The sequence below is a fragment of the Haplochromis burtoni genome, unplaced genomic scaffold (genome assembly GCF_018398535.1).
Source record: "Haplochromis burtoni strain Fernald_Lab_line unplaced genomic scaffold, NCSU_Asbu1 Contig_100, whole genome shotgun sequence".
Lineage (NCBI taxonomy): Eukaryota > Metazoa > Chordata > Actinopteri > Cichliformes > Cichlidae > Haplochromis > Haplochromis burtoni.
This window is the reverse complement of record NW_024582461.1, coordinates 1580526-1607038: the sequence shown is the minus strand read 5'-3', so window position 1 is coordinate 1607038 and position 26513 is coordinate 1580526. Positions and strand designations below refer to the sequence as shown.

The window sequence follows — 26513 nt, the reverse complement described above, 5'->3', positions numbered from 1 at the left end:
AATATATATGCGCGTCACTGACGTGGCGAAAGCGGCGCTTTTCCCTCCTCCTCCTCTCCGCCGAGGACAGAGAAGTATCCCAGGCGGGATTTGTCGCTGTGTTTGAAAGATCCTTCTTTTAGGAAAAAAGACCCCTTTCACATCTCCGCAGCTCATATATTTGTAAAGATTACACAAGTGACACTAGTGATTCGATTTAAATCAAAGCGAGGGCGCGCTTACCCTCAGACACAGACAGGCCATCATGAAGCTAACGGACAATGTGCTGCGGAGCTTCAGGGTTGCTAAAGTGTTTCGCGAAAACACAGACAAAATTAATTGCTTCGACTTCAGCTCGAATGGTGAAACGATTATTTCCAGCAGCGACGATGACTCGCTAGTCTTGTATGACTGCCAGGAGGGAAAGTAAGAGCGAGTTCTCCGTATTTATTTATTTTTTTTACTTTGCTGTTTTTTGACGTTAGCTATTTGCTATGCTAACTAGCGAGGCCTGTGCTGCACTGCGTTAATGCTCAGCGTAAAATTGTCCGAGTGCAAGCAACATCAAATTAACAATAAATCTGTTAGATTTAGTGTCTGCAGTTATGCACTATATTAGCAAATAAATATATAGTCACATTGCTCGAACCAAACCCTTAACGTTGAAAGGACTGTTCTCAGTATGTGTGTGTTTGATGGGTTTGTGTTGATGATCTCTGGTAGGATTTACAGGGTCCGCTTATGTAAATATAATCACCGATAAATGTAAAAGCTCATGACTGAATGACAGAGAAATCCTTCATTGCTAGGAACCGTGTGCCCTTTTGCTGCGTTGTCTTTCTTTTTGTTGGTGGTGTTTTTTGGGAGGGTTTCGTGCAGCAGCTGCTTCATCCCATATTTCCCCTACGGGAGACAGTAAAGTTATTTTGTCTTAAATTGATGCAGTACATAAACACTTAAGATAAAGAGCACAATGCTCAGTTTTAATGAAATGTTTTTGGTGTTTTTTCTTCACTGACAAAGGGGTTATTTTAAAAGTCCATATGGTTGTTTGTTTGCAGACCCAAGAGGACTCTCTACAGTAAAAAGTATGGCGTGGATCTGATCAGGTACACACATGCTGCAAACACTGTGGTCTACAGTTCCAACAAAATCGATGGTATGTTGATGCACAAGTGTTTTTTTTGTTTTTTGTAGTTTTTGCTTGGTAGTGTAGTAGGCTTGAGGGTTTTTTTTTATGTAATAAGATGTCTCACATGGTCAAAATAATAACAACAGCAGTGTAGGAGTAAACAAGGAGGCATGTTTGTTGTGCATTTAACATTGAAGTTATCACATTTAAGGTAAGATGATATGTGTTTCGATGGTTGGCGTGGACGGGCTGCTGCATGCCAGTTGATGACTGCTGGACTGACTGCTCACTTTGGTCTGAGGTAGTTGTTTGTACAGTTTGAGGGTCTGTGATTCTGCCCAATACAGGAGCTAACTGTACAAGTGACTGCCTTGCCCAAGGTTGAGTCTCCTCATCAGATCGACCTGTAATAAACTTCATGCGTGGAAGACAACATGTTTTGGGTTTTGCTCTTGCTGTCTTGTTTAATGTATAACTTGGCTGTGTGGGCTTCTCCTCCTTTTTTGATTATGTTTGTCTTTTTCTCCAAGACACTATTCGGTACTTGTCCCTTCATGACAACAAATACATCCGCTACTTTCCGGGGCATAACAAAAGGTGAGAACTGGATTTTATTTTGGTTTGAATTGCAGTGTTACATTCAAGGTTACCTTGTTGTAATTTTTTTTTCTTTTTTGTTTGTTTTGTGACCAGAGTGACATCTCTCTCCATGTCTCCTGTGGATGACACATTTATTTCTGGCTCATTAGATAAAACAATCAGACTGTGGGATCTGCGATCACCCAACTGTCAGGTGAGTATATTTGGTTGTAGTTAGGTGAGCTCCAAATGTTGTTATACCTGTATGCAACCTATTGTTTAATATTGGAGGAGAGCTGTATAACTGACACCGGCTTTATCATGTCACCTTGAAATTTCAGGGTCTGATGCACCTGCAGGGGAAGCCAGTTTGCTCATTTGACCCAGAGGGTCTGATTTTTGCTGCTGGAATAAATTCAGAAATGGTTAAACTTTATGATTTGCGGTCGTTTGATAAGGTAAGAGGCATTAATTCATTAGAGACTTTTTTTTGTTTTTCGTTTCGTTTTTTATTGGGGGAAAAGTACTGAGTTGTTACCTATCGTCCACAGGGTCCATTTGCAACCTTTAAGCTTCAGTATGATCGAACATGTGAGTGGACAGGACTGAAGTTTAGCAATGATGGAAAGCTCATTCTTCTCTCTACTAATGGTGGAGCTCTGCGCATCTTAGATGCTTTTAAGGGTGCCGTGCTTCACTCCTTTGGGGTAAGAGACAAGTTATTACAACACAAAAAATTACTGGATAAAATAAAGCTCAAGTGTTTAAATATGAAAAATAAAAACCAATTGAGTAAAATGGATTCAACATGTATAACTGAATATACTGTTCATGTACACTCAGGGTTACAACAACAGTAAAGGTGTAACACTGGAGGCTTCATTCACTCCTGATTCTCAGTTTGTTATGATAGGTAAGTTAAGATGGCCGCTTCTGTCTTGCCTTAATGTTTAGAATAAAATCTTTTATTGCATATATTTGTTAGTTTGATTTATATGTAAGTAGCATGTAAATAAGCAAATTAACAGATGTACAGAAACATACCCCTGAAGTCTGTTAACGGTACATGGCGCACATTCTGCATTTTGAAGACCAGATTTACTAACAGGTTGCACCAGTGCAAACTTGATTTTTTTTTCTTTTCTTATTGTCAGTACTTTTAGTATTAACGGTTTTTTAACCTTATTGCATATGTATTTGTAGAATTAGTAGAATACTGAATTGCGTAAACCAATCGAATAACGTTTTCGACATGCAGTTTACCACTCATTGCCTTGAATACTTAACACCATAATAAAAGCTTGTTTGTTTTTGTTTTTATGCAGCTGGAATTATTATTACAAATAGATGGGGCAACTTATTTTTAATAGAGAGACACCTGTGTACAAAAAACATATATAACACATTTTATTTAATAGTGCCTTTATTACTGTAGTAATCCACTCTTTTATAACTGGGGAAAAAATCCTTGATGTCATAATCACACTATCGCAATATCAGCACACACCCAAAGCTGACTCTGCATTCTATTTACCTCGAAAGTCAGATGTCATAGCTGGGAGTGACTTCACTCTCGAGATTCTAGGAAAAGTGAGGAAAAGCAGGTTTTGTGCCCTGGCAAGGTAGAGCCATCCATGCATGACAAGCAGCACTGCACAGTGCGTGGTGTATTTCCACTTAAAAATGCCACCACAGCACTTTCATGGATGGTGTCCAGTCGGTGGTTTGCAGATAGCTTATTTAGCGAGTCACAAATACACAACAGTGACAGTTAAGATCACAAGTTTTACATTTTTACTTCTGCTTGCATTCACTGTTGCTGAGTCAGGTTGGTGATTGATCTGCTTGCTCTGACATTATTGAGTTTAATCATAAAAAAATTTAAAAAGAAATTACTGTCAACTTTAGAGGACACAGGTATCGTGGGGATCACAGGAAAAACAAGAGTTTATTGTTTCAAACAGGACCTTAGAATTTTTCTTATATGAAGAAATAAGATTAGGAAAATATTCCAGCCAAAGTTTTCTTAGGTGGAGCCTGTGAACCTCGAGGTTAGTGGATTTCCACAGGCGTTCTACCTTACGACAGTTTCTTTTGGATTTACGAATTGATTGATTTATCCATGAAGTAAGTTTTGTTAGTGGTATGAAGGCAGGTTTTATTGGTGCTGCTACTTTAAGAATAACTGAGCAATGATTATTAAAACATGTAGCAACATCAGGGCAATCCCTCAGCAAAGATGGATTAAACAAATCACAGAACTTCTGAGCAACATCCTGAGTAATAACTGGCTTTACGATTCTACATTTAACTGGTGTTGGGTCCAAAGGAAAACTAAGGTTTAAAAAATGCACAGCAATAAACAATCAAATGAATATCATTAACACATAAATTACTGATATTAAGGCCAAGAGAGAAAACAACATCCAAGGTGTGACCTTTTGTGTGTGGGGGACCAGAGACATGTTGAATGAAATTAAGCATTAGTAATGGATAGAGTTAGAACACACTTGGACTTAAAACATTAATATATAATATACAGCATCGTGAGTTTGTGTATGTCTGATATCAATTGCTAATGAGAATCATCATGAAACATTAATTGATCAGGAAAGAAATAATTACCTGTGATATTTACAATCAACAGACTTCAAGGTGGTGGTTATGGGGCACACGTATAAACACTAACACCATAACCAAAAGTGTAGGTTCTATACTGATCTCACTCAGGACTAGCAGAACAGAAATGAGATTTGATTTTGCACTAAAATCCACCTTAAATGAAATTAAGACAATTGTTAAAACGGTGTGAGATCAAAGGAGACAGGCTGAACATTTATCACATTTCTGCACACCTGTTTCAGGCTCCGAGGACGGAAAGATCCACGTGTGGAACGCCGAGAGTGGAATGAAGGTGGCTTTGTTAGACGGGAAGCACACGGGCCCGATTACCTGCCTGCAGTTCAATCCGAAGTTCATGACGTTTGCAAGCGCATGCTCTAACATGGTCAGTGGAAGCAGCAATGTGGGCTTAGTTGAAAAGACAACAGCCCAGAGAATGTAGCTCTGCTTGGTCTTAATTTTTATGCTGGGGTTGAACTGTGGGATAGTTACCAGTATCCATTTATTTAAAAGAAATTTAAAAAAATAAAAGCCTCTTTATTCTTTTGTACTGCTGGCACGCAAACGGCTTCATATTGATGAAATGTAACCAGAATTGTTCATATTTAATCTTTCAGGCATTCTGGCTCCCCACCATTGATGAATGATGACGGGAAGCAGAGTAACCAGCAGGGGTCATCGCAGTCAGCTCCGTATGGACCTGTGTGAAAAATCAGATGAAATTTGTAAATAATGACTTTACAGAAATGATCAGTTGTGCATTCTTTTTTTTATAAATGTTTTTCTATTTAACATTAAAGAGTTTCTAAGAAGTTTGTTTTTGGTTTTTGTGTCTGTGATTTTGAAATGAGTTGGATTTTTAGAATGGGAGGGTTCCTCAATCACTGCCTACTTTATTAGGTAGTACCAGGTTGGAGCCTTTTCTTGCCTTCTGAGCAACCTTAATTCTTTATTGCATCAATTCAACAAGGTCCTGAAAACAGTATCACTAGAGATTTGGGTTCATATTAAAAAGACGGCGTCACACAGTTGGAGCACATTTGTCTGCACCACATCCTAAAGGTGTGGAGGTAGGAGGCCAGTTTAAACCAGTTTGAGATGATCTGAGCTTTGTGACACAGTGTGTTATAATCATGGAGGCAGCTATCATAAGATGTGGTCACAAAGGGGTTGACATTGTGTAGCAGCAATACTTAATCGGGCTGTGGTGGAGGGGCACTACCAGGAGCCTTAAGCACCAGGAAATATTTCGTAGTCTTTACACAGATGGCTGTAGGCCATCTGCTTCAAGGTTTGAAGGTGATGTGTTCAGACATGCTCTTCTGCATACCTTGGTTGTATTGAGTTACTGTTGGCTGTCCTGCCAGCTGAAATCATTCTGGTCCTTCACCTCAAGTATCAATGAGGCCTATTGTCGTTTTTGTTTGTTTTGTATTAGAGATGGCTGTGTGGGAAAACCAGCCTGTCTGCCACCAACAACAACAAAACTACACTCAGTCTCTTAAAATCACCTTTCTTATGCATTCTGGTGCTCACTGTAATCTGCATCAGGTCGTCCTCACCATGTCTATGTGCCTAAATGCATTGACTGGCTCATTAGAAAGTTTTGTAAATGATCATTTGAGCAGGTGTACCAGTCATGGCTGAATGAGTGTATTAAGATATATATTTATAAAAGTTTGACTTTAAACTCAATTAACGAGGGTTTTCTTTGGCGTGTTTGTCCAGAAGGACAGTTCAAATAGACACAAGGAAAATTAGTTGAATTTGATCGTTTTTCGATCACAATATATTTTATGAGGTGTTTTATGATGTTTGCGCACCGTACTGGCAGAATTTGAAATAGTGTGGGGCTGGGTTTTTATTTTCGTTTCAACTTTGATTTAGTGAGATTGACTTTCAGGTGTAACGTGATGTAGCACAAACAGCTGGAGATATTTTTAGCCTCGACTTGTCAGATTTAAAATATGTTTCTCAGACTAGGAGAGTGCTGTTGGCGTGACCAGGTATTTAGAGCTCCAAAAACATCTTTCACAATCTGAGACATTAATGGGCAGTTTTTCACACCGTAACTCAAATTGTTTCTAATATTTTGTTGTTTTTGTGTTAAATTCTAGTAATAGGTATAGCATTGGTGTGGTTCACTCCCACATGTGTTAATGGTGAAACAACAGCATCCTACACAGTCCTGCGTTGTGACCGATAATTTGCCCGCAGCAGTAAATATTTACCTTTTTCTTTGTAAAAATAACTTCTTCAGTCATTCAGAAGTTGGTAATCAGGTCTGGAGGTCATGCTCTCTTGCTCCACTGCTTGGTCTTGGTGTGTGGTGGGCTGTTCACAGGCCGTAGCTACTCAGTGGGAGCTAAATTTAGGAGAGGTGATCAGGTTCTCTCTCTCTCTGTGCACATGATACTGTCCTAGTTACTTGAGCAATGTCCCTTCTCATACTGTCGCACACTTTCAACAAACCCAGACGCACAGTGATCCTCTTCTTCAGGAGCTCTGTCCTCGTACTCATCGATCAAGCGAAGGACGCGTACACGCCGGAATTTGGTTAGACTTGAATAATTTCGGCCTGGCCCTGTGGAGCTTTCACTTCTGTCTCCTGCTTCTGTGTCTTCATCCTACAGCCAGCCCCTGGCGGGAGAAAAACACAGCTGACCCGCCATGTTTCTTGCACTTGTGGTGACACCAGAGTTGAGGCAGTTCTTGGCCAGGGCAAGAGGTGGAACAGTGCGCCTCATCAAGGTGCGCATCCAAGACGGTGAGTGACCAAGGACAGTGTAGAATGGAGATGCCGAAAATAAAAACCTCAAGAGGAACGACATTTTATCATTTTAAACCAAGCATCGTGTTAGTTTTTGTGTCTCTTTGAACACACCAAAACTCTTCTTCTGTCTCCTTTGAAACTGAGCTACAGACGCAACTAAGATTTCGTCTTCTTTCATAAACAAATTGTTAGTTCTATTTAAAGTTTAAAAATGTAAATCGCAGTATTCTGAAGCCTGAGGTGATGCTTTTAGCTGCTCTGGTTTATCTGAAAACCAGCTAAACTGAGATGAAGCACAGGATGATTTTAGTTGGAGAAAGTCATGGAAAGAAAAATGTAAGCAGTTGATCATTTGTCTTATTGCTAGAGGGCTAGATCATTGACGTCCGTTTGTGACCACTAATCATAAGTTATCTCCCTGATCATCTATGAACAGCTACACTTTGTTTCCTGTAAAGGAAAGCCTGAAAACATTTGAGCAGGACTTTTAGAATTACCCTGAAATCGGCAGTAAATGTGTTCCTAACAACCTTCTGGGTTTTTCATAGCTGATGCTGGTTTCTCAGATCTTCAAGTCATCTGTGGATGAAAGCAAAAAACAAAGTTGGGAATTGCAACACGCCTTGTCTGACGTCTAGGAAAAGCAGACTGTTGGCAGCTGCTGTGTGACAGCAGTCACTCAGCGTGTCAGCTGAGCAGCTTGTGGAAACAGTCAGTTTGGCAATAGGTGTCCGGGTGGCTGATTATGGAGGCAGACAGAAATGTTCATGATGTGTTTACGCCTTGTTTTTGGTATCTGATCAATGCCACGCTGTAATTTGATTCAAGGTGAATGCATTCTGGGCCTTTTTTTTCAGGGGGGGGGGGGGCTATCTTTGTGGACTGTGCCTATCACGTTGAATATTTGGAAGGACACAGATGGACAGACTCAGCAGAAGGGCATCAGGCCTGTTTTGCTTCCCGACTAAAGCGTTTGGATGACTCCGTGTGCTATTTTGGAGTGACGTGACACGGTTGCACACTGCTGCAGTAACCATGTCACCGGTCTCCTCTCGTGTTTGTTCCAATGTCAAAAAGAGAAACACGATCATTCAAGCTGATTTCATCACTGCTGCCTCAGGAGGTCACACGGTCGTGTCCTCTGTAGTGGTGGTGGAGTCTAACCAGTGACTAGAAAAGACGAGGCCCTCCACCTACGAGTGGATAGTTTAAATGCAGTTTTATACTAATATGGATCTGGGGAGATGGGAGAGACTGGCTGATGGAAAATATGTGCGTGCAGAGCTGGAATGCTTTACAGCTCAGAATAGAAGCATGCCCCCAGAGACAGTCAGGAAATCCCCCTGCACCCCTGAGAAACATCAGACTTTGGGTTAATGTGTGCGTTTCAGAGTGTTTGTCACTGCTACGGACAGATTTAACCCGCTATCGTTGTGTCAGTCAGAAATGAAGCCAGAGATATTTTTAGCACGCCGTTGCTCTTCTCGTTCTTTCTCCATAGCAGTTGGGGCTCTCAGAATCACAATAGTCATGTGGCTTTATATAGGGTGAAGTTATTTAGTCCGCATTATTCCCACATCCAAGTTTTGTATCGGAAATTGCTGCTTTTCTGTAATATGACCATTCTAACCATCTTAGGAAGGAAATAATGAGCGTGTTTCTCACGGTTTTCTCTTTCTGATGATAGTGGATGGCTTCAGAGAGCACATTTCTGAAATTTTACAGACCAAACCATTAATCTTTTCAGTTTAAGTTCTGTCTTTCTTCACATGCTTTAGTTGTTTATAAAAAAAAAAGCGCTCTAGCTCTTTGAAAATGACAGAGACGTGATTGGAAATGTAAGAAGCAATTCATCTCTAAGAAATTATAAAGCAATTGTTACACAGACCTGAAAATGAGTTGTGTTTCAGAAATGTTGGAAAGTAGCGAAAGAGTACACATTTGGTCAGATGTAACGTTTCTCATGTACTATAAATAGAGAGGCACCTTCTGCTGTAGCATGCTGCTGAATAATTAGCCAGCAACAAGTGAGGTCAACTTCACCCTCGTGCTTTATAATCACAAACAAGAATCCTTCGTGTAAATTTACTGTGAGTGTGGACTACAGCGTCTGAATGTGCTGTGTGAAGGCCGTGCCGAGGTATGTGATGAGTAGTGGTCGGATTTTCAGAGCAGCTGGTGCTGGGGGCCTACAGAGAGCCAGAGAAGAGCTGGGACCAGGATTATGATCGCTTTCTGCTTCCTCTCCTCGATGACCAGGAGCCCTGCTACATCCTGTACCGCCTAGACTCCCAGAATGCACTGGGCTACGAGTGGGTCTTTATTTCGTGGTCTCCGGACCAATCTCCAGTAAGAAATACCAGTTTTCTTTATTCTGTGCCAAAAAAATAAGCCACGTGAACACAGAGTTGCTGAGCTTTTATGAGAGGATGTATTGCTCCGGGTAGAGGGTAGTGACAGACTGAAGCAGAGGTCACAACATCCTTTTAACTTCAATTTTGATATTGATCCGATACCATGCATCAATTCTATCATGCTAGTATCAATACCAGCACTGGTATCAATACTGTTGATATTTGGATCTATTCCGCCACCTCTAAAAATGAACCCCAATGACCTGAATAATTCCATATAGACATTTGAAGCATACTATTAGGCCTTTATTAAACATGAAACACAGCTAAGTTTAATAAAGTGAAACACAATTTTAAAAAACTTTATTTACAAAAAAAGATGCCTAATTTGTGAAAGGCTATCTCAGTGCTAGGAGATCCTAGCAATAAATGAATAGATCCTCATCTCCATTAAACTAACTCTGCACTGTCTGTGATCATTCTTGCTTATTTATGTGGGCCCACCACTTTAACATAAACTCCACACTTTCAGATTTTAAAGCTGGCACACTCATTTCCCTCTCTGACGGCTGCAGGTGAAACAAAAGATGTTATATGCTGCCACGCGGGCCACAGTGAAGAAGGAGTTTGGCGGTGGCCACATCAAATACGAGCTATTTGGCACAACCGAAGTGAGGACCAGCTAAATTTATACCTCTCCGATGACATGTTTTGGCAGCTTCCTGTAAAAGACTTGCTTGTTGTGCTTTCAACACTAGGAGGACATCTGCTTGCTGGGCTACCAGCACCACGTGTCATCCTGCTCAGGTCCTGCCCCGCTCACATTAGCTGAGCAGGAGCTCCAGAGGATCAAAATTACAGAGGTAAAAGGTCAACAAGCTTTCAGGCGTACTGTCGTTATTGCAACACAGCTTTGCATGTGAGCTGCTTGTTCTGAAACATGAGCTACAGGCTGGTTGTTTCATACATTGAACTTATAACTGTTGTGGTTGTCTTTTCAGGGCCGGGTTAAACAGGTATGTGGATGAACTCTGCTGTAATACTGAATGAATGTGATCCAGTGGTCATACCAACTTATCCTTTTTGCAAAAGTCCTGCAGCCACAGAAAGTGTTGCTATTGAACATATTGAACACTTTGAGAATTTTGTTTTCCAGAAGCTTGAAAACACAGATGCCCCTCTGCTTGCTGCCCTCTGCAGGTGACGACAGAGATCAGCGTTGAGAGTAAGCACCAGACTCTTCAGGGCCTCGCGTTTCCCTTACAGGATGCAGCCAAAAGAGCCCTACAGCAGCTCGCCCAAAAACGCATCAACTACGTGCAGCTGGTGAGCCAACTTTAGCTCATATTTCAGAGTTCCTTAAAAACTAATATGAGGAGTGGTCTTTTAGCGTGCATTTGTTCGCTGTGTTTCAGAGGCTGGATGTAGAAAAGGAGACAATTGAGCTGGTCCACTCTAACCCGACAGAAACTCGAGATTTGCCCTGCAGAGTTCCCAGAGACACTCCCAGATACCACTTCTTCCTTTACAAACACTCCCATGAAGGGGACTACCTGGAATCTGTCGGTATGATACTGATCCTTGCACTCTGGTAATCCTCCTGCATTTTGTTTCTGTGGAAAGACAGCTGTACACTCACTGGCACTGACACCACATTTATTGTGGATATTTATTGAAAGCTTTTGATATTACGATTCAAAACAAAGCTACACTGTGTACAAAGACTGTGAGCAGTGCGACCAAATACCGATTCTATTTGTGGAGGCTAAAGTATACACTTTAATGAATCTTAAATGTGTATTTATTAACTCTCATAATGTTTCCCTGTCTCCAGTGTTCATATATTCCATGCCAGGCTACAGCTGCAGCATTAAGGAGCGGATGCTGTACTCCAGCTGCAAGAGCAGACTATTAGAGGAAGTGGAGAAAGATTACCATTTGGAAATCGCTAAAAAGGTATAACAGATGGATAGATATGGGGCTGGGTGGGTTGGTATATTAGATAACATTGTTTCATAATGGGTTGTAGCTACTGCTGAGATCATGTCATCGTGATCATTGTTTTTGAGTCTGGTGGCTTTAGATGCAGCGTGTTTACTTCATTTTAAATCTTACTGGTACACATACATGCAGGATTTAGGATTTATTCAGCTGAATTATCTCATAACTGTTAAAAAATAAAGTATACTGAAGCAGTAATTTTCTTTAAGATGCTAAGACTTCTGGGGCCTCTGAAGTCCTGACTACAGTATTGATGGAATTTCTAAGACTTCAAGCTGAAATATCTTTAATGAACTTCTGAATACAGCCCATTTTTGGGGGGTGGGGCTATTTTTTGCAGTTGGAGATCGACAACGGAGATGAACTGACGGCCGACTTTCTGTACGATGAGGTCCATCCTAAGCAGCACACCCACAAACAGGCTTTTGCTAAGCCCCGAGGCCCTGCAGGAAAAAGGGGACACAAGCGGCTTATTAAGGGGACAGAAGAGACCGTGCAGGACAGCTAGTTCTGTCTGCAGATCCTGGACTTCCCCTCTCTTCCTCCAGACCCATTAACACCTCATTAGGACACAGTGATGCCTTTCCTCTACCGTCTGTGCGTTGAAACAATTGTGATACACAGAAAATGTGTTTTTAGTGGAAATGTTCTGATGAATTATCTTGACTGTGCCTCTCTGGATCAGTTTACTACAGACAAAGAGCATTCAGAAAGATAGATAGTGATTTTATTTTTATTTTTAAAGCAAATCTGTTCTTGAATAATATGAAATAACTCTGCCGTTTACAATATGATACAAAAAGACTGACTTAGAAATGCATGGGGAAATGTTTCAGACGTCATCTTGCCTCCAGTACAAGTTTTGTATCAACCGTGTTTGTAAGAACAGTCATAATTAAAAAGAGAAAAAAAAAGTGACGTGAAAAGAAATTCAAAATAAAATTTTGTTTATACTGTGCTATTGTTTACACTTCAGGGTATTTCCACTCAGCACTTTTCATTGAAGAGAAGTCAAGCTCCGGCTTTTGAAAGACCTCACTGTGTCACGTTAACTAGATAAAAATCAGTTCAGCTTGAGCGCTGGCCTGTGGATTCATACCATACAAATCTGCATCCAAGGCCTGCCGTGAACGGTTTCTTCATAATCCTGTTCCACTGTGTCTTCCACACGATTCCACAAAACACAATGCTACTTTATCCCATTTACTACATTGTTTATATTGTTACATTGTTACTCCTGAGTGGAATGGCTATTCTAATATAGGTCAAGTTTTCTAGTAACAGAATTTACCCTAATGAGTAGATGTAGTGCCTTTGATCATACTTTCACTACTATGAGCATCAGCATGACTTACAAGCAAAGGGTGCTGCTGTTTAACAGGTGCGTGTGTGTAATGCTTATTTAGGGCAATCTTGCAAATAATTAACTACAGCTGAGGAAAATGTCATTAGTTTTTGTAGCAATAAAAAAACTTTGAGACTAAAGATACTTAAAGGAACGCTGACTTGCCGCACTCCAAACTGTTCACGCATTTTAGACAAATTCCCAAAAGCCAGCGTCGTGGTGTCGCAGGAGGAAAAAGTCCAGCAGACGTTAAGGTTCTTCAGCCTGGATTGAAGCAGTGGGCGGACTGACCGACCAACCACTCACTGCCATCCAACTTACCTACACCAAAGCACTGCTAATGTCTTTTAAACATTGCATCAGCATATTCATGGACATGATTTAGTTTTAATGAAGCCAGCCTTATGTTTTCTCCAGTGTAACACATTATCACATTTATTTGGAGAAAGAAAGAAAAATCCACAAAAATAATGCCACAGCTTTGGTCAGTTAAATCTACTAAATCAAACAGTTAAAAAAAAAAAAGCAAACAATTTCTCCAGTCAGTGCCTGCCAGCAGTTCTTTTCAGGACTGTTTCTCTGAACAAATGTGGATGCTCAAGGTTTTTTTTTTCTCCCAACGCAGCACGGATGAATTTATGTTGCTGATTCCAGGCAAAGCTTTTCTCAGAATCCTTTTGAGCCTTCTTTTCTTCAGTTGAGCGCAGGACAACAGTTATTCATTGTTTCCGAGACATCTCTCAACTACTAAATCATTGCAAGTTCTGGGTATAGTGGTGGAAGTATAATCAAGTACATTTACTCAAACAATGGACTGCAGTACAAAGTTTAGGTATTTTCAACATTTAGCCCACCACATCCCAGAGGGGGAATACAGTGCTGTTATTTGATTGCACTTACGTGGCAGTCGTAGTTCTTTTAAAAATAAAGATTTTCACCAAAAAAACATGCAAGTTCCTTACATGTTTTTTTGGTGAAAATCTTTATTTTGTGAAGTTTTATGTTTTTTGTGAAAAGATGTTTTACAATTAGAGCTGACAGGATTATGCGATGAATAAATCAGTCAATAACTGTGAAAATTTAAGAAATGAGGGAAGTTATCTGTTTTCTTTTCAGAATGCAAGACTAGACAATCATGTTTAATGGAACTGAATGTGGAAGAAAAAGGAGCTCAACTTTAACAAACTACACTGAAAAATCTGGCTTTTACACACCTGCATGAGTCATGTATGCTCCTGAGATCCTTCATCGTCATATGGAGGCATTAAATGCAGGCTTTTCGCACCTTACACTTCATTCTGCTCAATAAAGTCTTTTAAACTTAGTTAAATGGTGCTGACTTAATTACGAGAACATACTTTCAAAAATAATGATGCTTAGGTTTTTTTCTTTTTTTATAACCCAAATAGCTGGGATATATTGAAAATGCAAACCAAACCAGAGCTGGCGTTTCATGAGGATAGGATACTATAAAGGTCACTGGGATATTTTCCACATCAAGCACATTTCAGTGCTTGTGCATTGTGACAATGTGTGTAGTCAGATAACATTTTTATGGCCTGATATTACTTCATATTAAGGACCTGAGCTTTGCTCAAACAGGAAAATTATATTCCATACGCACATATGCGATTGGCTAGGGCGTTGGTTTTGGAGCTATTGCTGATAAGCATGTTTGTCCTGGAATGTGAAAATTAAGAGGTCATTTACAGCTGGAAATTCTTAAAATGAATACATTTGTGAACAGGTGGCAATGCAAATTTATGGCAATACTGCACAGCACAGAAAACGAGTACACAGAGCTGATTTATTAGGCAGTGTAGCCCTACTATCAGATTTATTGATGCTTACTGGCAGACTATTAATTTTATTGCAGTATAAAAAGGGTAATATATGACAAACGTGCCAAACAAAGGCTGGGGCATTAAGAAACACATGCATGTGTTTTGTCTTTATTTTTTAAAAAAACATTGGAAAGAAAATAAGTAATTTCTGTTTAAAATAAACAAATAAAAGAGATTTTTAGTAGGCGTAGGTGCGGTGTTACAGAAGATGTGCAATAATATTCTCGGATAGGCCGAAACAACACGTGAACCCATCTGACTTCGAGAAGCTTGAAGATAAAGAGGACTGTAACTTTGAAATATTTTATTATCAACTTAGTGTAGTGCAACTGAAGAGAAGCATAAAAAGACGTATGAATCCCTTCTGCTTTTTCTTTTAGGACTTAATCCAAAAACAGGCAAACACATAAACTATGCGCACTAGTGTCTCGGCATTAATGAGCGCAAAAGTGCAAGTAAATGGGGAAGTGCAATCCACAAATGCTGCCCTCAAGTCTACACTAAAGCGGATGTTGATGGTTAGAACATGATTTAGCAAGTATTTTGACAGCTGAAGTGTAATTTTAAGTTCTTTAAAGCTAAAACCACATTTTCTGTTTTTAGACTTTCAGATGTTTCTTTACTTGAGATTTCTTTTGTCTTCCACGGTAGTAACAGGAATTTTTGCACACACACAACCCCCTCCCCAACAACGGCATTTTAACACTGAAAAAAACAATTAGTCCACGGATCAAGAAAATAACTGCACTCCACGTACACAGGAAGCTCGCGCGCGCGCGCGCGCACGCACTCTCTCTCTCTCACACACAGCCTTTCTCTTTATCTTCATGCTTCCGGCTTTCTAGAAACTTGTGCCGTGACTGCAGTGGCCTTTTCAAAAGCAACAACTATAAAATTACACTGCAATTAAAAAAGAAAAAAGAATCTCAATTAGAACATCTGCACTTCTTCATCTTGACATTTTCACTGAAACTGTTTGCCTGCTTCATAAAACCACACACACACACACACACACACACAACACACAACACTCACACACACACACACACACACACAGCTGTTCCCTCTTACATTTTAGCACCGTGTTATGACCTTCTCAAAACTGCTCACACAAACTTATGAAATTATCTGCTGCAATTTTAAAAAAAAAAAAAGAGAGAGAGAAAAGCAAAAGAAGGAATGAATGCTTTTCGAACGTCTGTCTAACAAACCTGCCTGTTTTTATCATGCAGAAGGGGATTGCTATAAATTACAGACCATTTATAAACAGGCGTTCAAACAAAGTGATTTATGAGGAATGTAATTTCTTTAAATCTAGTTTCTTCTGTGTCTGTGTGCTTTAATGAACTGCATGTGACTGCCTTAACCTGCCTGCTGCTGGTTTCTTTTTACTATAGCAATGATTACATCTGTAGACTTTCTGTTTCCATGATACGTATGTAAAATATGATTGCAGTAGCATAAAAAAATTATGCTACTGCAATCATATTTGAAAAATTTGCTTTTTTGCCTAAGGCCTCAAAAGGTATTTGTTCAACCTCACCCAGCAGGGACAGATAAAGTCCACAGAACTTCTTAGAAAGAAGCTCATTTCAGGATTTCTGAGAAGACGCTATTCAGGATCAGCGCGCTCTCCTGGGTATGGTTATGATTATGACGCAGCATATTTCACATATTACTCTGCTTCCAAACTACCACATATGTCTGAGCGATGGCTCTGAGTATTATTGGAATAAATATTTTAAAAAGCCGGACAGGATATGCCACAGATTTTACAACAATACGCAAAAACCCAGCGTCAGAAATCATCCTTAACAGCCCTTATTTGGCCATATTCTCGTAAATGAAACAAGATATCAACACCTACATGCATTGGAGTGTAAGCTGCAGGCCGATGCAGGGATCTCTTACATTCCCGGGAAAATAAATACCAGGTGAGCTCAAATAAGCAGAAATGTAACTGCAAATGAACTATAGTTTAATCTAGGGCTGCATGTGTGCAAACAAGACACAAAAGAGCAATAAAAGAGAAGATTATCAGAAGTCACAAACTGAAGCACAATCAGCTTTTCTCTGTCTCTACGGCAGTCTTAACCCGGTTTATATATTTTTCTAGTTTATTGTCACAATAACAACTTGTTTTCTCGAGCGTAATTACTCTAAAGCTCCTAGAAAACCTCTCGCCGTGTTTTTCCACCAGGATCGAGGGAAATCTATATTACTGGAAATAGCCAGTGAGCATTCCTATTATCTTTAATGTCGAGGCGGTGAATTCCCAGAATGAAGCCTCTGTCAGGGCCGCCCGGCGGGGCGGAGTCAAGCTCTGCAATTATTCCTGGAAAGCGACTAGGCAGAAGCTGCCGCGCGGTTCCTGGGAGCGGAGCGCAGGTTCAGCGAAGGCGGGGAGCCGCCGGGTGAAACGAGGGGAGAGATGCCAGAGAAAAACAGCACGGTTCGGGGCGGTTGTCCTGGGAATTAACCGAAACACAAAAAAACCCACACACATATATGTGCGAACCCGGTTTGTCCGTCGAAGGAGCGCTAATAGAGAAGCTGTAGCCCTGCCGCGAAGCGAAACAACCGGCGGCGGTTGGAGCGGAGTGGGAGTTGGTGCGGCCGGCGTGACGTCAGAGCCGCCGGTGCTGCGAGTTCTCAGAATAGACTTCTAGGAAACGGTAAATTTTAAAAGCCAAGCCTTTACACTCTGTCCTTCACACATCGGGATCTCATTCTGGCGACAACACACTCCAACGCAGTGCTGCGGAGAGCTGAGCTTTACAGTAGAGCCGCTTTTAGGTCATTTCTATTATATTTTATTGTTGTTCTCCTCTCTGCTGATCAGTGTTAAGGACAGGAGCAGAGCCTGTTTGCGTGCGCGGAGCTCTTCGGGTTACAATCGAGCTATTCATACATGAAACCCATGTCACCGCGGATTGTTTGTTAGCCAGATTTTTATTTTTTTTTTCCCTCCTTTTTCTTTAGATACATTTTAGTCTCTGTATGTTTTGATTGTTTTCTGAAGTCCGATTGGATTTAAGCCCAGAGAAGTGAAGAAATAGAATGATTCTTTGTGTACCCGGGTGAGTTGACTTTTCTTTGTGTCTCTGCTTTCTCTTTGCTCGTCATTGTAAAGAAACCCAGCCGGGAAATTTCAGTTACGCACACATATATATACACTTATATATATAAAAATATATAAGTGTAAAATTGCCTTAATTGGCCTTAATTATTATTATTGTTGTTCAGGTGAAAACAAGACAAATGCAGGCCTGTTGCAAGATCTAACGTAACCTTTAAAAAATACTAGTTATTAGTAGTTCATTGTTTAGGTCAGTAGTAAAAATAGGATAAAATGCAATAAAGACAGTTTTTTGAAAAATAAATAAATCAGCCAAAAAATATTAAAATTCCAGGGTTAAAAACAAGGAAGCTGTGATAAATCCTCCTGCTGTGTTTGTTTATGTCTGCTAACTAGTATCTTCCATCTGATTTCCAGTCCTGGAGCTCTTCTGCCCACTACCCCGTCCACTGAATCCCCGCGGGGTATGCGGGCAGGAACTGCAACTCCCACCCCCTGCTTCCAAAGCACCAGTCCACGATGGGACCCCACAAAAGATCTGAGGGCCATTGCCAGCAACTTCTGCTACCTAGAAAATTCAGGTGTGGTTTAAAACATGCTTCACGTCCTTTTCATTCCAAAAAAAAAGGAGGAAAAAAAAAGCATTCCTAAAAATCCTCGATGTGTTCCAGGTATTGTTTGGTACATTTCATTATCTGCTCTGAGAGATTAGTTGATTGTTCATCGCTAAGTAAACATCAGGCTTCATGCAGGACAACACGATCTGTTCACGGTGACTAATATTTAGGAATTTGTGTGTGTAGGATGGTACTGGGGAGCTGTGACTGCAGCCCAGGCCCACGCTGCTCTTCAGGAGGCATCTGAAGGAGCCTTTTTGGTACGGGACAGCAGTCACCCTCTGTACATGCTGACCCTGTCGGTCAGAACCGCGCGTGGCCCCACAAGCATACGGATCCAGTACAGCTGCGCCCAGTTTCTGCTCGACTCCAGCTCCCCGGCCAGACCCAGCCTGTCATCCTTCCCCAGCGTTCCCAGTCTGGTGCAGCACTACATGGGACCAGAGAGAAAGGCAGAGGAGGGAAGAGTGGAGGAGGAGCCTCCTTCAAAAGCCTCTCAGCAGGGCATCCAGGAGACCACAGTGGTACTAAAACTCAAGCAGGCTCTGTACAAGCCCCAAAGCCTCCCCTCTCTTCAGCACCTCACACGCCTCGTCATTAACAGACAAACTGACTGTCCCGATCAGCTACCACTCCCAAGGCCCCTGCTGCGTTACTTACAGGACTATCCCTTCAAGGTCTGAGGGGGCGGAGGAGGAGGAGAAAGAGGAGAAAGAGGAGAGGAGGTTCACTGAATCACTATTAATGGCTGAATCTCAGCTTAAGGGAAAAAAAAACAAAAAAAACAACACTTTTAAGCGGGTCCTTTGTGCCCGTAAAAGACATTGCTGCTTCAGCAGTTGGAGGCCAGTTGCAAAAATACTGGTCACAGGGTGATGTTTTTGGTGACAAAATGTGTACAAATTCAGTTAATCCTGCTGTGTCTGGTTTCAGACTTAAATTGTTGAGGACTGGATGTCGAAGCACCCCAGGAAAAAGGAAAACAACAACAACAACAAAAACTTGTGAGAAACATGAAGTACTGTACTCTGTTTTATGATGGATGTGGAAAACTGTCCATATCTTCTCCCCTCCCTCATCAGTTCAAGATGTATATAGTTTCCTGAGAAGTACACTGATTACACTGAGACATCTTTTATGCCATTTTATTTTTGTTTTCTCAGTACAGCATCTTTTTGTACCTTTTACATGTGTACGTTTTTCTATTAAAACCACCAGCTGGACTCTTGGCGTGTCATGCTTTTAAATTTGTATCCACTTGTTATTCATCTGTGTTGTTTGAAATGCCAAACGTTTCTGTTGTGTTAAGGCTTGCGATCGCCATCACCAACCCCCGCATGACGACTGCTCTTGTGACACTTGTTAGGAAATATTTTCCCTTAAATCACCTTTGAAACACAAAGACTTAGTGGCCTTTAAACTCTAAGTATGCGAGAGAAGCAGATTGTGTGAGGAAGTAAAGGCCGTGCTGCGTGAGCTTTTGCTCAACAATGCACGCCGCTTGCATCTGAGTCAGCGAGAGGACAAGCTGAGGGGAGGACCGTTCGTCAGCGGATTCACAGAACTACTGAATGCTTCCTGGGAGGAGGGTGAGCTTCTGAGAGGGAGGGTTCCGAGAAAAGCTTCGGTAATTACCTTCAGCTTTGGAGCCTGCGTTTTTTTTGTGCCATCTTGCACACATTTTTTATTGTGACGCAGGATGTGATCACGACTGTTACTAGATTAAAAGTGCAGCGGTGACATGAAAACAATGTGCGCTTGTGCAAATTATGAATGCTGGGTGTTATCAGATCAGTGTGAGCGCGTGCTTGGTGGTTCAGTGGGGGTAGGGGAGCTGAGGCAGCGGCGACCTGAGCTAAAGCCAGCGTAATAGGATCTTAATTTCTCAGTCCAGATCCTGCTTGTGGTCCTTGTTTGACTTCTTCCTTCTGAAGGATGCAGAATCGAGGCCTAGGAAACACAAAAAACGAGCCGGCGTCACCGATGCCCAAACCCCAGACCCCTTAATCAAATCACAGCGATGGCCCTGAAAGTGGGCTCACGCAGAGTGATTTCATATGAAAACTGATATTGATGTAAAGCAGTTTTATTGAACAGACCTGCCGGTGATGTCATGCCGTGCCTCCTTAAACTGCAGCCCGTCCACGTTCCCCTCCACCCACTGTCGAATGAGTGGGGGGTGTCTGGGGTCCACCTCCAAGTAAGCACGACTGTTTCTCACCAGGAAATAAAACAAAAAACCCACAGAAATGGGGTAAAAATTAATCATCAACAGGACTCGATTTTGAAAAGTAACCCTGAGATGAGAGCAGCACATGCCTGGAAGTGCATTCACTGGAAGTCTTTTAGAAAGCTTAACACATTAAAGAGGCAACACGATACATGTGTTTTTCAGAACATGCTGTTCTTGTGACAAGGCGCTTTTGCCTTTAGGAATTGAACACAGGTGTGTCCGTCTGTGTGTGAGAGTTGGCTTTTTTTTGGTTTTTACCCATAACTGGACAGAATCTGGGGAGCCAGGGTCAAAATCTGCTTGATCACTTTCAGGCCGTCTTTGCCTCCGTCTAAAGCAGCCGGGTCTTCAAATCTGGGGAGCAGCACACAGCAAAAGCACACACTGTAAAATAGATACAAACATCACATATTTTAAAATGTTTTCTAATGAAATCTGATAAGCTTATTTATTAGATTTACATTTTACATGCAAATTACAGCTAAAAGTAAAGGATGAGTGCACATTTCCTTCACTATGATCATTTCTTCTAATTTAAAGATCCCAACATTGATTAAATGGTCAGCTACTCATAAATAACATATATTAAACAGTATGTTAATATTGTTATATTGGTTTCATTGTATTTATTAAACAGCTTTAACAAATACAATGTTTAACAAATTGTAACAATTGTACAATTTTTTATAAATACAACTGTATTTGTAAGCAACCTAAAACAGTAAATTCTGCTTGGTTTTATATGCCCAGAGATTATCTTTCATAAATCTTTTATAGTTTCATATATTTCCACCTTCTCCTATAAACCCAACAGATGAATGCTTAATGACATTGTAATTACTCACAATTATTTAAACAATACAACCTTAATAGCTCACTCTAAAGATTTGTACATTCTGCATTTAATAACAACTTTTACGAATCCAACTGAATAAAGCTTTTTTTAATGTTAAACATAGACAGGTTTAATATATATAAAATGAGAATTTAGTCACCTTAAAATTTCAGGTTCAAGGGACGCCATGTCTTCTGAAAACAGGTACGGAGGGTTACTGACCAAAGTTGTAACTGGCCTAATGAGACTGAGTAGAGTTTCTGCATCTGATAAAAAACAAAACAAAACAAAAGAATCTTTTTATCAGCAGAGGGATCAGCTTTGTTATTTAGAAAAAAACATGCAAAACTTTCACTGACCCTTCATGACATCGATGTGATGAATCTCTAATCTATCCTCAAGTCCCAATCTGCAGACGAAAATCCTTTTTCAGATTTTATGAAATCTTTATAATAATGTAATGTAATCTTTATAATAAAAATAAATCAATGCTAAAGGACATTTACAACATAGTTTTCATGGGTTGTGCTGCAATTACCTTAGTGCGTTCTCTCTTGTTAAATCCACTGCATCCTGGCTCTGATCCAGGGCGACGCCTTTAAGCTGGAAAACAAAACACAAGAACTAACTTTACGCAGAAGTTTTCTCTCTGTTTTCCTGTATTTGTATGCACGGGAAAATTGGGACATTTTTACTTCTTTATAATCTGATAACAGAAGAGAGTCTAAAACATGCAAACACAATATCACAGTATAACTGGAGTGCATGTTTGATCAGCTGAGATGAGAAGATGTACATGTGATGTGCAGATTTGCAGCTTATCAACTGGAAATCTATAACTAATGATTTATCATATCAGTTATCCTATTGATTTTTTTCCCTGTTAATCAATGTGGCTCGGCTACAGGGAGGGGTGGAGCGGGGGGTTCAGTGTGTTGTGTCAGGGGAGGTTGACCCACACAGCTGTTCTCCATCACCGGGTCATGCCTTCCCTATTTCAGGAGGATGCCGGGACCGGACGAGAGAGCGGTGTGTGCTGCGCAGAGCGAGGCAGCTGGAAAGCTGCACTTTAACTCTGTAAATAAAAAACACTCAACAAACTGTAACACTGTGGTTGTCTGGTCCTTCGCCATTACAGTCTATTAATAGTAAATAAATAAGTCATCACTAAAAAATGAAACATAACATATGGTCATCACAAGCCTCAAAAAAACACTCAATTATCTCAGCCTAAAGAATCCACTGTCAAATGTTCTTTAGAATAACTAAATAACGCATAAAAAGCTGCAGCCTTTGTATGAATACTCACTGTTAGGTTAAGGCAATTTATCTATTTAGACTTAAGCTGACAATAGTAGTGAGCAACACTTTCCAATGGCTATGGGTCAAAAAGCTCAAACAGCAGTTTGAGTGTATAAGGCCATGACATTCACCTGTGTCAGTACCTGACGTTCCCGAGGTGAGCATGGTGTTCCATTCCTCCAGAGGAATTTATTTAACTTAGAGAATTAATGCCAGGATTGAAACTGTTCTCATAACACACGACTGCCCACCAACTTACGTCGGTGTTTTTCACAATTTGTAATTTTTCTCTAATTGATGCATCACGTTCAGCATCTAAACAAGCTGACATTTGCTTGTTATATGGGATTAGTTTCAAAAATGCTTGGTGCTACAGGAAATGTCACAACTTCCTGAAGAGAACATGAAAGTCTGTACCCAACGTTACTGATTGCAAAGAGGATCCTGATCAAAACCACAGATGTTCAAAACACAACCTCATCTGACAGATGTTGATGAGGAAGAAAAAACGTCTGGGTCTTGAGATTTTGCAGACACACGACCACTAACCGCCAGACATTCAGTTTGTAGCTCATTTGGACGCATGACCGTCATGGTGACAGTGTAAGATCAAGCGAATAAGGTCCCGGTCACACAGGCTTAAAGACCTGTCAGTGACCATCTGGCAACCTCCGGGTCATGGAGGAATAATGAGTTTACCCTGACCGATTGCAAGTGGTTGCTAAAGGCTGATGGCAGTCGCTGGGAAAATAACTGTTAAAGCTGCAGCCACTCATGCCTAAAGACTGGACTCTTTATGGCGTTATTTTTGTGCCACTATTCTGAGTGCACATAAAAAAAATTTTTGCAGGTGCAAGTGTTGCATTTTGAGGAGAAATTTATTTTGAGCGAAGAAAAGCTACATTTGAGTGAACAAAATTCATTGCTGCGTGCAAAAACTGTGTTTGCTATTATCCCCACACACACAATAGCAGCCCCTCTCGCTCAGTTTTTGCATTTGAGCTCGCTCGCTATGTGTGCTCTCAACATTTCTGCCCGTGTGCATTCAACTCTTTCTGTACACCATGTGCCACAAAAGCAGCCAATCACAGACTTGGATGCAAAAAAATCTGATTGGCTATTTTGGTCTCCAATCAGCTCGAAATGACGAAATGCAATATCCCAGAATCCATTTCGTCCAAAACTCAAACGAGGCAGTGGCGGAGTTTGAAATATCACTCTTTCTGGGTTACAAAATAAACTTTTAAGATATTTTCATACGATAATGGTTCTGTGTAAACTTCAAAAACCTGCTCGATTTATCAAGACATCACATATTTGCAAAAGTGCTCTAATGTTTTCGGAGATGCCTGTTACCCACCAGCTGACCGCATAGCTGGACTGGCTATTGCGCATACCGGACATTTGCCCGGTGGGCCGATGGTGATCTTTCATTTTTATGTTTGCTTGTTTGTTTTTGTAATGGTATAAACAATGAAAGGTGGTGGATTAGCCAATTGGCTAATCAACTCAGGGCTGGACCAATTACAATACATCCTTATTGAGGTGAAAAGGAACGCGATTAGTCCCGTACTTCAGCTAGAATGAAAGAAAGACACAAAGCTGGAATTATTCTGTGTTTTTGCTGTACAACTGCCTGTTCTTCTCTCATTCTCTCCCCTCCCTCTCTTGTTGCTACTTCAATCATGAAACTGATCAATGATCAGCTGATGTCTCTCTTGTTTGTTTATCGCCAACTTTGCACCAGAAACAGGAAACCAGCGGATGTTGCGCTAAACAACAGCAGCACGTTTAAGCTTGATAAGCTGTTGTTAGAATTTATTTAATATTACTTTCTAGTATCAGCTGATGTTTGCCAAAGCCACAGCTGTAAAAGCTGCTGGTCATGATGTCGGTTTGGATATGTGGTGACAGGGAAACATGAAAGTGATACAAATCATACATATATACCAACAAGACAGTGTACATCACTGTGACAACAGCGTTTGTTTTAATTCAAAAGCTTTATGGTTTTTCCTACAATACCTGGTGGTGTAGTCGGCCGATTTTTTGTCAGTTCAGCCTTATACTATGTTTAACCCGAGTGACCACCCGGTCAGCTGGTGGGTATAACAAGCATCTCCGAAAACATTAGAGCACTTATGCAAATATGTGATGTTTTGATAAATCGAGCAGGTTTTTGAAGTTTACACAGAACCATTCTCGCATGAAAATATCTTAAAAGTTTATTTTGTGACCCAGAAAGAGTGATATTTCAAACTCCGCCACTGCCTCATTTGAGTTTTCGACAAAATGGATCTGATTGGAGACCAAAGTAGCCAATCAGATTTTTTGCATCCAAGTCTGTGATTGGCTGGTTTTGTGGCACAAATATAACGGCGTACAGAAAGAGTTAAACGCACACGGGCAGAAATGTTGAGGGCTGCTATTGTGTGTGTGTGGATAATAGCAAACACTAAAATACAGTTTTTGCACGCAGCAATGAGTTTTGTTCACTCAAATGTAGCTTTTCTTCGCTCAAAATAAATTTCTCCTCAAAATGCAACACTTGCACCTACAATTCTTTTTTTTACGTGCGCTCAGAATAGTGGCACAAAAATAAAGCCATAGACTCTGACCCCCTGACAACCACCTGTTGCTAGGGAAAAACATGTATTCGCTGACTGGTTGGCACAAAACTCGTTGTGATTGCTTTGTGTTACAGCATATTGCTGTGATCATAGTTTGAATGGAGGTGACAGACCTGTCTACAAACTAGTGCGAATAATTCGATGATAAAAAATTCTTGACACAAATTCTTTTACTTGATGCTTCGCTTAACACTTGGCTCTGAAGCATGTGTTAAACATTGTAAACGCAAGTGTTTCCCCCTCATTTGCGACTAAAAACAGTCCTACAATAGAGATATTTCATCACAGGATCCCTAAAAATAACTATAATAATAGTAGTAATGATAATAGATTTTAATATTATTTTCTGACATTGTCTTCTAACGCTATATTTTGCTACAGTAACTCCTCTACTGAAGAGTGAAAACTGCCCAGCGTTGTTGTACGTTTTTCGTTGCTGCGGCAGAAAGAAGATGGAGAGGCAATTTTATGACACAAATAAGTGATGCAGACTCAAAACAAACTTTAACTGAAATATAGCAAAAGTGCAAACTGTTCTGATAATGCAGGGGCGATGTTGTGACTTCTCTAAATAACGTCAAAAATGTTAGCTAAAGTAGCCTAAGTCACTTGAAATTATTAGCTAATTGTAGCTTTCGGAGCCATTAGTCTGCTGGTATATCGCTAGCTGCCAGCAAAAGGGGCTGATGTAGTTTATTATTGATGTCTATTCCTGTTCTGTGCTTCATTGTTTGTCTACAGTACAGCTCCAGATCCAACTGAGAGCAAGTCAAAAGGAAATCTGTGTCCAGTAGCAGCCTTTATTCAGTCTGAATATTGTTCTAAACATGGATCAGTTTATGCCTTTTATTGGTTTTAAATTCTGTTTCACTGTTACATTCAACCTTTGGTTGACAGCATAAAGTCTCATAGAGGAGTAGAGAGGGAGAGGAAGGGAGAAAAGGAGAGAAAGAGAGAAAAAAATAAACAGGCAAGAGTGGACATGTATATTTCAAAGGGAGTGTAGCTTCTGTTTTGCCCATTTTCTTTCATGACGAAATGTTTCTCCTTGTGTCTAGGATGGTTCTTTCCAGGTATTCCAGATTCCTCCAACAGAATAAACATGTGCAGTTAGTGGGGTTAGGTTAACTGTGAGTGTGAATGGTTGTGTGTAGGGCTGCTCAATTAATCGAATTTTAATCACGATTA

At 40.6% G+C, this 26513-nt stretch overlaps 4 protein-coding genes across 5 annotated transcripts in view; 3 read left to right on the top strand and 1 right to left on the bottom strand.

The window, feature by feature from the left end:
- The first annotated feature begins 10 nt into the window (after positions 1-10).
- On the top strand, positions 11-5128 carry wdr82 (WD repeat domain 82). The gene is made up of 9 exons (XM_005927400.3): positions 11-405; positions 1041-1138; positions 1642-1708; positions 1805-1904; positions 2032-2148; positions 2242-2397; positions 2534-2603; positions 4555-4697; positions 4930-5128. Exons 1-9 carry the CDS (start codon positions 245-247, stop codon positions 4957-4959), a joined length of 942 nt encoding a protein of 313 aa, XP_005927462.1. The 5' UTR covers positions 11-244; the 3' UTR covers positions 4960-5128.
- A 1611-nt stretch (positions 5129-6739) lies between these two features.
- LOC102300205 (twinfilin-2) lies at positions 6740-12398 on the top strand. Of its 2 annotated transcripts, XM_005927412.3 has the most exons (9): positions 6741-7079; positions 9256-9434; positions 10015-10110; positions 10198-10302; positions 10441-10455; positions 10640-10765; positions 10855-11005; positions 11274-11395; positions 11781-12398. In XM_005927412.3, exons 1-9 carry the CDS (start codon positions 6983-6985, stop codon positions 11946-11948), a joined length of 1059 nt encoding a protein of 352 aa, XP_005927474.1. In that variant the 5' UTR covers positions 6741-6982; the 3' UTR covers positions 11949-12398. The 2 variants fall into 2 exon arrangements, with proteins under 2 accessions (XP_005927476.1, XP_005927474.1); XM_005927414.3 differs by lacking the exon at positions 10441-10455 and having other exon boundaries at positions 6740-7079.
- Positions 12399-17333: 4935 nt separating this feature from the next.
- On the top strand, positions 17334-19548 carry cish (cytokine inducible SH2-containing protein). The gene is made up of 3 exons (XM_005927415.3): positions 17334-17709; positions 18126-18289; positions 18512-19548. Exons 1-3 carry the CDS (start codon positions 17690-17692, stop codon positions 19006-19008), a joined length of 681 nt encoding a protein of 226 aa, XP_005927477.1. The 5' UTR covers positions 17334-17689; the 3' UTR covers positions 19009-19548.
- Positions 19549-19677: 129 nt separating this feature from the next.
- hemk1 (HemK methyltransferase family member 1) overlaps positions 19678-26513 on the bottom strand; it is a gene marked incomplete in the record, with an annotated part of 10822 nt that continues 3986 nt past the window's right edge. The window contains 6 exon segments of the mRNA XM_014335204.2: positions 19678-20275; positions 20425-20535; positions 20817-20912; positions 21554-21659; positions 21753-21802; positions 21932-21996. Of these exon segments, the coding sequence (XP_014190690.1) occupies positions 20203-20275; positions 20425-20535; positions 20817-20912; positions 21554-21659; positions 21753-21802; positions 21932-21996 (501 nt within the window).